Genomic DNA, 12,340 nt, shown 5'->3' with positions numbered 1-12,340 from the left:
CAAACGCGTATTGGGTCGACGCCTTGCAAACTCTTGGAGGCGCACGACTGTGAAACGCTCTTATTTAGATTGAATCTGTAATGAAGTGTGCAGGATAGTCAGCATTGATAGTCAGCATGACAGCGTAGGGAAGTGAACACATTTCCAAAACCACCGGACGCGAAAAATTATTGTACAGCTCAGCACATGTCAATTGAGGATGATTGCGTTTTCTAAAGAAGACCCGACGTTTACTTACAAGTGTCTTTGACAACATCAAACTGACAACTGTGTCCTTAATACGGAAACTTAAACTAAATCAACAACCTTTCACTGTATTAGGCTTAATACATGCCACATGTCCTCTTAAAACAGGATTAGTACAATATTAAGAGTGTGATAACGGCCATCCAATGCCGTCAATCCAACATTATTTCTGCCTATCATAATAGAGCAAAAATAGGTTCTTGCATGAAAATCAAGACTGAGATAAAATTACTTGGGTGAGAATATCCTGGGAGATCTGCCCACAAAGACCAACAGACAAGAATACTTTAGCCTTTACAATAAGTCTTTTCGAGGTACAGGAGCCCCTCGAAATATTCAAAGTGAGTTATTACGTCCTTGTTTGTTATAGACCCGGCTATGAAATGGTCTAAAGCTGTTCGGTGATCATGCATCACGCACTGCATTCACGCGGATCTTTGTTCTTCAGCACCCACCTGTTACTCATTCGGATAATTCATAATGGGAGTTACGGCGTGGATCGACAATAGGTTGGTATTCCACGGTATTAAATTTCGGATGGTGTAATAATGTCCAGAATGCCAAGAATGTGTGGAATTCCAAAGGAAATTACGACCGAAGTGGAAAATTCAGTTGCAACGATGGCTTCCTTTGGGTTATGTTAAGGCATAGGCTGGAGAAGTGGGAAAAGGGAACCCAAATCTTGTCTTTTGACGCCTCTTTACTTTGAATTTCCTGTTACAGAGATGTATGACGGCGACACTGCCTTCTTCAAGAAATAATAATTGCTCGACGCTGTTGTATTAAGTAACGTCCTTGAGTTGTCAAGACGAGTGTGAAATTCCCGTTAAAACGTGTTGAGCGAAAGTATGGTAGCCCTGAAGGGATATCAAATTCACGACCAGTTTTTGCGACGTCGTGAATTTATTCACGACTGCTCGCGAATATTTTCGCGACGTCGTGAATTTATTATTTACGCGACGTCGTGAATTTTTTCACGACTAGTCGCGAATATTTTTCACGACCAGTTACAAATATTTTTTGCGTCGTTGTGAATATTTTCACGACATGTCATGAATAAATTTACTAGTCGTAAACTTTGTCGCGAACATGTTTCCAGAAACAGGAAGGGTTCGATTTTTTGCCCGCCCGGGACGCCAAAAGCTTTAAAGGCCTTCCAGAGCTACGGTTAAATTCAACATAAATGTATGTCCTTATCAGGAACCATGTGGAAAGCAAACCTTGTTTTTCTGAGCCATGTCGTTGACTCGTTTCCAATTTCCTTGTTTCTTTCTCGATGCACAGCTTAACTGTGCACTTTGCATCGCACGTGGACAACCAAGGAAAAGTACATGTACATGCGCATGGTCACTGTACCGCTAGCTGTACATGTACATACAGAATGCTCAAGCCAGGCCAGGCAGGCGCCGTTTGCTATTAGTGCAATTACTCTCCAAACTAACGGAAAAATATTTACTACTAGCGATGAAACATATGTACAACATCGCGAAAATATTCACGACTAATTTTATGTCCCTTTAGGACCACCATAAGAAAATCATCGCCTTTTGCTATGCATCTGGGAAAATGGGTATTAGTCATAGTACTTATAGTTGGATATTAATTATCATGACCTGTGAAGAGTACCCAGTGGCGTAGCTAGGATTTTACCAGTGGGGGGCACAAGGGGGAACCAGCATCTTATGGGGGCACCAACTTTCAGTGGTGTGGATTTTTAGGGCAAGCTTTTAGCCTTACTCAATATCCAGTCATCCGTTTTTTAATTAGTGGGGGAACGGGGGGGCACCAGGAATTTGTGTGGGGGATGCCCCTAAGCGCCCCCCCCCCGTGGCTACGCCCCTGAGAGCACCACTGTTACATGTCCTGTTCACCTTGCAACACTTCTGTGAGATGCTACGTTTATAATAACAACATTAATTCTTATTTTGTCATTGCCAATACAGGGTACCGTTCTTATCTCGTAGTAATTGAAGTAGCTGCCCACGCGTGGCCGTAGTTTGGAGTGTAGCGATAATACTGGGCCAAGGCAAAAACAGGCATATTTGTCATCATAATAATGTCAGCTTGTCAAGACCAAACCACACCGTTATCTCCACTATTGTAACAAAGATCCCGGCTGCAAAGACAGCAGGACTTTTCACAAAACTGCATATCACCGGTGGGGTTCAACAATGCTGTCTGGCCCGTGTGGGCCAAGTGACTCCGGCGAACGACGACTTCATAGCTTCCAGGGAGAAGACATGTCGAAGAAGGACCCAGATCGGACCATGAATGAACAGTTTGTTTATTCCTCCTTAGGGTCAGTTGAGTGACCTCATCAATGTTTTGACCTGTGCCTGTGACCCCGATAAAGTACTCCGTGATGATGTCAGCACCTAAAGAAGTTGTTAGCAATGTAACAATTCCACACAAAGGGTGCATAAGGAGAAGCCTTTTATTTGAATACAATCCCTATTACCTATCGTGGTAACACATCAAGTCCTCATGAAATATTAACAAACCTGTTATCGCATATATACACCACATGTGATGCCATTGGCTGAGCAAGAGGTGAAAATTGATAGATGTTAACCGCATTCTTCGATTCGCTGGCCACAACCTAAAAATACCTACGTTCTTAAACTGTCAGTGACATTAATGTTTCAGAAACAGCTGAAGTGATTTGATCCCTGATCTCATGAGCCAATTAAATTCTCGGTGTCCTAATCCATCTTCGGAGGGATTACAAGGCATGCCATGTTTCACAAACAAGCAGCAAGCACCGACCGAGAAATCACCGCGCTAAACATGCCAAGTACATGTAGGCCTATATTTTTGTCCTTCCCTTCCCTCGTAACCTCACAGTTGGCTACCTGTCGGGTCACCTCAGTGTAAGAGTTGCAAATTTCCGTCTTCAGCAGAGTTCCCACCGATTCTCCACTTTTGACAATTGATTTACCAGCTTGGTGTCCACCTGGGGCCTTATAGTAGGCAATTCAGTGACGTCACCAAACCCGTTGACCGGATGCCCGCACGTGCGCACGGGCACACACACACACAGAAAGTGACATGAAACCCATGCAAAAACAAAAACATGACAAAGTTTTAACACTCATATCTAACGTTCCCTACATCCATTTACCTTCAAATTTTAGGATGGCAGAAATAAATATCTCAACTACTGATCCCCGAAAAATAAGCGCAAAAAACCAAATACTTCGTGAGAAAAGTGAATAAATTCCTCGCGGAAGCACGCCCGGGGTGACCATTGGCCGCGCAGTGGTCACAGCGTCGATCGTGCAAGCTCGCACGGCACGCGTGGTTGCACGTGGTTCGGTTTTGATCGGATCGACATTCGGGTTTTCGTTGCTAATCCGGAGCGTGTTTTGAAAGCTACCCGAACCCCTCCGGTCTTTTCCGAAAGAGGAAGGATTCATGTTCATTGTGTGTTTGTCACATCGAAATCGGCCCAGTGGTTGAGAAGCTATGTCACAACCAACATTTCAACGCCGTGTTTCTCCTTGAAGTTTACGATCTTATGTTTTGTGACATCGTGAGTATAAAATATATTTATATTAGTTGATGATTACGAGTTTTTAAGAATATTGGCCAAGTAACAGCGTCCGGAAATGTATTTGTTCCGGACCACGTTTGAGCAGTTTGCACGGAGAAATCGTTCACGTTAAATCTAGACTGCGTACCACTCGACGGCGCCCCCACATATAATAATGGGAGTCTGGGTGCCCGACTAGTTCAAGAAATTCGTAAACGTGAATCATCACCGTCGTATATTTTGAGTCCTTTTATCATAAGCTCATCAAAATTAATCATTAATACCATTCTTAAAGAGTAAAAAGTTTCCCAATCTCTTGGTAATGGGTTTTTTTAAGTTAAAGAATGACATCATTGTACGAATATGTGCTCCGTAAAATCATCTCATGTGGTGGTTTCTATTTCGTGATAAACTGTTCAGGTGTTCACGTCATGAAGTGAACACCGCGTTAACGTGTCTTTGACATTGTTCAATGGGGTTTATTTATCAAAGTATGAGGGAAAAATATAATCAAAGAAAGCAATGCCAATTTGTAAACTTAGAGATTTTGTTTGGACTTTCCGGTCGATCTACACCAATTTAAGGTTGATCATAAAAAAATACTTGTCACTCCAAAATAATGTTTGCTAGGCCTATCTCGAAAAATCTTCTCTTTAAAGTTACCCAATCATTTTGCAATTCTGAACAGAATTTTAGCAGAATGCAACTTTCTAAGTAACTTACTTCATGTTATTTATGGACACTTTCCTACTTTTAGGACTACTTTTGAAACATGCCTAGAACAATAGTGATCAGTATCATTGTAATACAGAATAACCTTTAAATTGTTGCCTGTTCTTTTCCTTTAATGATAAATCATACAAATAATCTATACTTTTGTTTAATGGCAGACGCTATATATTTGATCTTATTATTTTGTGTGTACTTTTTAGATATTGGGCCATATGTCAAGGAAGCTGGTATCTACCGGAGGCACTTCGCTCAGGATGGACCAAGCTTCCCAGTGCAAACCCACGTCAAGAATGGACTCGTCCTTGAACTGCACAGCTACATCCAAACAGAACTATCATTGAATTTGTTGGTATACTAAAACTAAAATCACAGGTGTGATAGGAGTCAAAGCTCTGCGATATGAAAGTGACAGTTGGCATTACACCCAAAGGGTTGTAAAAATCCGCAACTCTCTTTACTTACTGCAAATATTTGCAGAATTCCTTAAGGTTGTCTTGTTCCAATTTTTTCTCAAATTAAAGGTAATTAATATGCAAATCATTTTCACTTAATTGAACTTTCATCTGTAGTTTCTGAGGAGTACAGGGTGTGTCAAATACATTAGGAGTATACCGTACACGTACATGTGGCATTGATCCTCAAAAATCCCAATAATTGGTGCTTTACTGTTAAAAAACATGAATGATTATTTATGCAAATTGATCAATTTTACGCATTGCATATATTGATTAATTAATTAGAAAATGGCTTTATTTAAGATAAGACAAACAGTAATGTTTACCAACATACGTGTAACCACCACATCAGAAATTTAATTGAAGTCTACAGCTGCCAGGAGTCAGGACATCTCGTTTTATTGACATTTATATCAATTAAATATGCAAATCAGATATACATTTGTATTTAAATGTGGAAATTTGTAGTAGTGATGTGCAAATTTGTAAGAATGCCAAGTTTGACAGAAATAAAATGTGTCCTTCCAATGTAACAGAAGAAAAACCTTGTTTGAGTGAGCTTTTCCTGGTGCCATTCACTTTATAAAGAAAAACAAAGGATGACCTTTGACCTGGGAGTCAAAATTAGACAGTTGTTTGCGATTTTCAAATGGATGTATCTTGAGAACCGCTTGGCCGTTTTGAATGATTTTTTCACTGTTAAACTCCTGAAGATATGCTCTTTCATATCTGCTATAAATTGACTGTGTAATGAAATAATTTGGAAATCATCTGAAATGCCTACTTATAGGTGCCCTTAATTTCGGCAGCACAGACGCAAGGCCAGCTGGCCAGGCATAGTCTCAAAATCATCGTTGGGCAACTTCAGCTCGATATCCAGGACAGCTTGGGCACGAGTGAAACTAAAATCGTATAAAGGAAAAGCAGATGGTTTTCTCAGAATCTCGATAGACTGTTCACTGGTCGTGTCCCAAGTGACTTTCAAAAAAGCAGGACTATGTTTTTTAATAAATAAAAACAGTATGTATACATAAAATTCAAGAACGGTATAAAAATCCAGATAAATTCAGCATGGTAGTCTGGTGCCATCAAAACATTTGTCGATTTCAGGGGTGCACCCTGGTAATTAGGCCAGAAATATGTCCGCCGAGCTCATTAATAAAAGTTATACACTCAAAATATTCTATATTAGAGGGACCTGAGAGCCATGGAAATGAGGAATTCAAGAAATATGAGACTGGACCTCTGGGCCGGACTCGGGGCTTCCAATTCTGAGCAATTTGGATGCAATCGGGTATGAAAGTGGCACTATTTGAGCCATTTTGCTGAGGGAGGGTTTTTCAAAATGGCTACTTTTCTGGACAGGGACATTTTCTGCATTTTAGGGGTGGTCTGCTTCTGGTGAAAATTTCTCAAAAATTCATTGGTCAACCCTCCGAAAATTGAAAGGAAAATGAAAGAGGACATGTGGAACATCATTTTTCTGTGCATCCTGAACACCTGTGAGAGTTGTGAGTATTTTTAAAATGTTTGTGAAGTATGGGGATTTATCACTGCTGTCTATGGGAATTTATTTGTAGTGGTGCACCCTCAGTACGGATGATGTGTTCTTCAACTTCTTGGGAGCTCTTGGTACTGGACATCTGCGTGTACAACCACTTATTAAGATCCAATCTAGTTCTTCAAAGATGGAGTTGAGGTTGAGTGATGCATACTATACCCATCTTCTCTTCCGACCAGGTTCCCTTTCCCTGTTCCGAGGTCGAATTCCCCCATTCTTTTCCGACCTATTGCGCTGTAATTTTTCTAGGCTACAACAAAGGAAGACAACATCAGGGGGGGCAGTCTCTTAATTTAGTTAAGTGCTGAAAAATTTGACGAAGTCAAGTAAATGTTGGCGTTTCAGGAGGGGGAAAACAAGTTGATGAACTGACCTTGGACAGACCTTGACCTAAACAAGTTAAAGAAGGGAGATGGAGCCTGACTTATTGACAAGTCAGCTCCAAATGTCATCGCAAGGTTACAGCGCACATTTGGCCAACATCCTGAAACCACACGTAATGTGTCACGTAGTATCATAAGTGGGATGGGAAACCAGGGACGCCCATGTTGTTTCCATTGTTATTTCCGCTGGTACATGCTTAATGATCAGAAATGTCCACCGCGGATAAACAACGGCAGGTACGGTGGTTGCGTGCTTATCAAAATGCCAAACTGTTTTTCTCCGACAGGTTTCTGGTAATCACGTGACGATCGCAGTCATCACCGTCGTGGAATTCAAAAAAATCAAAAAATCAAAAACTCAGACGTTAGAAAGCTGAACCCACTGAGAAATTCCTTTCCTTCAGCAAGAATCTGACAAAAGGTATGGAGATGAGTATCCCCCCATTTGAACAGCCACAAACGCTGCTTGATGTATGATGATTAATTTTGTGCAATGTCATAGACCTTATGCTGACCTCTAAGTTAACTACAAGGTAAGTCACACGACCTTTCCTCGGTCCATTTGGGATATACCATCATACATGAACATATACATATTGGCCTAGTCGTAGCGCTGTAATTATTTCCGACAGGACAGCAAATAGCAATCACATCTGGGAAACCTTGTAACACTTCGCTCGCAATGTGTGCCACACGTGGGCACTGGTTTCCTTGTCAAGCGGACTAGAGCAACCGCCTCCATCTGGCACAAGTTTATTTACAATGACAGCCTCACAGAAGACACGAGCATAGTTCTTACACCGAGAAATATTTTGGGACATATTACACACTTCATCCACAGGGAACGGAAATCTGTGTTTCCTTTCTCTATGCACATAACAGAGCGCTCAGACAAGGTGAGCCTCATCGTTTTTTCAAGCGTGAGTGACGCTCACGAAAACAAGTGAGTTCCATGTGAGGCCTGCAGCCGCTAACTTTGTACTTGGACTAACTTATACCAGTTGTGTCTGGCTCCACTGTTCTGACCTACAACAGCACAATAGAACAGTTGTTGGGTGTAGCTCATGAACTTTGTTTTGAGCGACGGCCGCTTTTGGTCAAGGGTTGGGCTGTGTTTCGCTTCCTGTTGTTGGGGTTGGGCACTAATTAGCAAACACAGAAGTTAAAAAATTTGCAGTAATGATGTGACGAGAAGTTCTCTTTACTGTTCTCAAAGCTCAGAAAATTGAGAAAATCCTCACTCCAAGCACTGTTTTAACATCTAAAAATCTAAAAGACAATCCAAATGGCCACAGTATACTATACCTCTGTGCTCGCAATAAGCAAACTGCAACTTCCATCCACGTAATGCGAACGCTTTGTTTGTCAACTTAGTTTGTTCACACCTGATTTTGAATTCCTCTAATTGTACAGCCATGAGCATAAGAGTATCGTATTGAGAATTACAACACATTGCGGGGAATATCGGGGAATACAGGGAGTGGGAAAAACCAGGACCGACTGGATGGGGTACCGGTATTATGGGGGGTGGTTGTAGCATCTGTAAGTTGCAACTATGGCCCCCTCGATGCACGCAAAATTTCCAACCGCTGAGTAAGTACTAATTCGCAGCTGGTTTGATAACCCTTTAGGTTGTCTTCCCTGAACCCAGTCCACCTCATCCCCACGCCTAAACAAAATCCCTTGTCTACTCTGGCTACGTGTAATAAATCACATTAACAACCCCCAGAACTGTGGGATTCGTTGTCCGCAGCGTTCTCACGTCGGCGGATGTTACACCCCACAATTTTGGGGGTTTTGTGACAACTAGGCTGGCATAGCCTCCCCATTGTACATGTACAATGATCAATAATTTCACACAATGTCTCGGCATGCGATATGGCTTGGCCATGGGCCCAGCAACTTGAAACGCAGTTGTCACTGTTTTCGTGTACAAAAAGTCCGAAATCAACTCCAACATCCCGCCCCGGTAACTCGCCCAACAATGAATGTCCGTGCTTACCTGGTCCGATAGTGATGGCCGTGATGACTGCTAGATACTGGTTGAGAAGGGTACGTGGCCCGCTGACTGACGGCGGCAGTCGGTAGGAGAATGAACAAGACGAGCAGAGCTAGGAAACCGGTACAGATGATCCTGCGAGCAGCGGCCAGCTGGCTAGTACCGCAGGCCTCCAAGTTCCGCAGTACTTCCATGACTGAAATGTTTCCTGGATTGAAAAACCAGACCACCTCAGATTGCAGGTCGTCAGCTCAAAAACGATTTTTCAGGCTTGTGCTGAATTTTGCGGAGCGTTTTCCCCCAAATTGTATTGCAAAATATCAAAGAGTCTCAGTGCAAATTGTTCTAATGTTAATGTTCAGTCTCAAAGGGGCCCTCTTGTCTGCTGTGAGTCACTGCTTTTCGCGCTCAATGGGGAATGAGCTTAATTCTTATTGTGGGCCGGTGCTGGCTAATTCATCACCAGGCTGCTCAACGCAGAAGCCACGGGGACGAGCACCCCAGCTACCGGTGTTGGCGATCAAGCAGCTCCCGCTACGATACGAAGCCCGCTACTCACACTGCACGTTGTGAAGTGACTTGGTCGGGCCAGCTCCAGACAATGATTGACTGGTTGTTGATTGTTCCAATGGCAGGGCTGCTGGAGTTTCCTAATGAGCTGTGCAGGCCTCCCGGTGACATGTGACGGACCAACAGGCCTCTAATCAATTCATCCAAGTCCGAGGAAATTGCCGAACATGCTATAGCATGAGCCTGAGTCAGCCACGCTGTCAGCTGGTCCCCTGAAATCTCACCCAAGTTGCGGTACGTCATCACAGGGTCAACCAATCAGATGTCTGGACGGGATGGAGATCGACTTGGAAAATCCAGGTATTTTCGATCCGAAAATCGACTCTCTTTTCATTCAGACCTTTGCATATTCCTGGTACGGTAGGTGCCAACATTGATTCAAAATTCCTCTTTTATTCTGGGTGATTGTTTCGGGATCGTGATGGAGCGGTTTCCCACATCCAGCTGGACCATGCAGGGTTCATGGACCCGGTAGAGGGAGCTGTTAATATAATACGAATGACTTCCTCAGTCTGGCTGAAAATCCGGAGTAATTATACCAGTGCAGTAAGCCATTGACTGCAGCAGTACTAGAGCTGCGGACCCATGTTTTGAACCAAGACCAATATCGATCTCAAATGTCAAAAAGATCTGATGGCTTCAATATTCCCATGCTCAAAGCGTAGGTCACACCTGGAGTCGTTGCAGCGCCATAACGTCCAGGCCAGTGACGACAGTTATTTTTCTCGTCGAATGAGTAACTGGTATTGCTTTTTCGTCTTCCTTATTGAATCTGCATCCGCCCTATTAATAACATGTGGATTATTTTCGGTTTGGAACAGATTCTGGATGACAGTGGACGATGATTCGTGTTTCATTGTAACACCAACAACGGACGCCGAGATTCAAGTGAAACTATTCTTAATGATTCATGCTCAATGCAGGTCCCGTTTGAGCTATAAAAAACGGAAAACCTTTCTTAGCCAATTTATGAGTTGAGGAAAAGAAGACGCAAGGATGCAGGACAAAACAATCTGAGATCACAAAGTCGTGCAGTGACAGTGTGGAAAGAGGGAAGGCCCTCTTGTCTGACAATTTTGAACGATCATTTTTGTCACTGTATACGAGCTCTTATTCCTGTTATTCATCGTAAACAGAGAAACTTCTCACTGATCAGACGGCAGACCTTGAGAGTGCACGGGAGATTCCGGTGAGCGGGAAACACGGAAAGGCAATTGGCGGGAACCGGCCTGTTTGGATTGATAGCAATATACGGAAGCGATAAGTTGCTTGGATGAATGCCACGCGGTATCCGCTGTAGATTTATCCTTTTGTTGCTTCGTTTCCCCTTTCATTGCTGATGCACGCAATATATCAATTCAGAACTGATCGAATCAAAGAACAATCTGTCTGTGTCTTTTCAAAAATACTTACTGTAGTTGTCCAGAATAGCAGGACCCGGAGCAGTCACTACGAGGGGATTCATTGTTGGCGCAGGCTCGACTTTGTGCAAAAATGACAGTGGGGAGCACGGCATGAATGGGCTGCAGGGGGTGGAAGTCCTCAATAATAACACACAGGTTGCAGTTGGAATCACTGCAATGGAGCAGAATAGACGAGGAGTCGACCATGCTTGACGCCAAAACAACATGCAAGCAAATTGGTATCCTTTCATTGCTTTTCTTCCCCACTGCAGCCTCTTCGGTCATTGACCATACGAACACAATTGCGCCAAGTGTTATTTCTGGACTTGCCCTCCCATAAAACACTCTGAAGCTGGGAGTCTTGCTGGGAATATGATATCCATGCCGATGATTCTGAGGTTCAGTTCAAAGACAAACTTCAGAGAAAAAAATTCAAAATGGAACCGAAATCAATCTACGAACACTAACAGTAACAAGGTAGATGTTAGTTTATACCCAAACATCATGCTACCAGCTTGCCTTAACTCAGAGAAGCTGAGAGACGCTTCACCATGAACTTTCTCAGGATAAACACAAGAGGGCGCCTGGCTTGATGAGATAGTCCAACGCTACCTTGAAAGTCTAACAATAATCCTCACCGATAGCCTAAATTGGCCTGACTGATCTTTTTCTTGGGAAGGTTTCCACCAAATAAAATAAATAAGATCAATGAAATAGGGGTTTTTCACTAATTCTAGCTCATCACGTCATTATTGACACTCCCTTAAGACTAATGACTCTAATACCCAGTACAAGCAGTAGCCCATCATTACATGTGGCTGTTTGATCAACCCAGTGGCATAGGCCTATTTGATCAGTACAGGTACAGGTATAGTGTTGCGGCAATCAAGCTTTGGAACCAGTAAATCTTGGCAACCGGGCTCGAGTACAATGGTATGTTTGTTCCCGCATAATGCTGAACCACTCATTCCAAAGCTTATATTTAGTCCGTGTGCTCTGCAGGCAGTAGCTAGCTGCTTTCTTTCACTGGGGTTTTAAAAGGCTGCAATCTCTACAAACATTCAGATACCCTGCACGACAAGAGGTATTAAAGGGGGACCCCAAATGTGATGCACAAGCTGTATACCCTAAGGCTATTGTGTCTACTGCACCCCCCAGGAAATCTGAAAGGAATTCCAAAGATTCCATCAACACAAAAGAAGATGCAACGGGGGGGGGTCCTCTTTACGGCATATCGTACGTCATATGAGCATTCATGCCAATTCTTAATCTTTCGTGGTTTTGTTTCTTGGAAAAGGCCCTAATTCTTTTAGTTACACATCTCGGTCACAAGCGGGCGCTAGTTACACTCTAACATCACTGATTGGAAATGTGCGCTCGTCGCCCAGCGCCCAAACACGGCCTATGAAGGGCTAATGGCTTTGCATGTGATTTGCTACCTTGTGCACTACCTCCGACC

At 43.0% G+C, this 12,340-nt stretch overlaps 1 protein-coding gene and 1 long non-coding RNA gene across 4 annotated transcripts in view; one reads left to right on the top strand and one right to left on the bottom strand.

The window, feature by feature from the left end:
- Positions 1-9,597, bottom strand: part of LOC110984846 (uncharacterized) — a 41,971-nt gene extending 32,374 nt beyond the window's left edge. The window contains exons 1-2 of one of the 3 annotated variants that reach the window (XM_022245404.2): positions 9,468-9,597; positions 8,912-9,116 (exon numbers count right to left, since the gene is read on the bottom strand). In XM_022245404.2, the coding sequence (XP_022101096.2) occupies positions 8,912-9,102 (191 nt within the window). In that variant the 5' untranslated portion in view covers positions 9,103-9,116; positions 9,468-9,597. Of the gene's footprint in view, positions 1-8,911 lie in introns of all 3 variants that reach the window. The other 2 variants (XM_087141745.1, XM_022245405.2) reach the window with 2 other exon arrangements.
- On the top strand, positions 3,207-5,509 carry LOC147798217 (uncharacterized). Its single transcript, XR_015426538.1, has 2 exons — positions 3,207-3,778; positions 4,711-5,509. It is a non-coding gene; the product is annotated as an uncharacterized LOC147798217 (long non-coding RNA).
- Positions 9,598-12,340: the final 2,743 nt, after the last annotated feature.

Source organism: Acanthaster planci, linkage group LG09 (genome assembly GCF_054643075.1).
Source record: "Acanthaster planci isolate LZ-2023a linkage group LG09, COTS_SCS, whole genome shotgun sequence".
NCBI lineage: Eukaryota > Metazoa > Echinodermata > Asteroidea > Valvatida > Acanthasteridae > Acanthaster > Acanthaster planci.
This window is presented reverse-complemented; position numbering and strand designations above follow the sequence as displayed.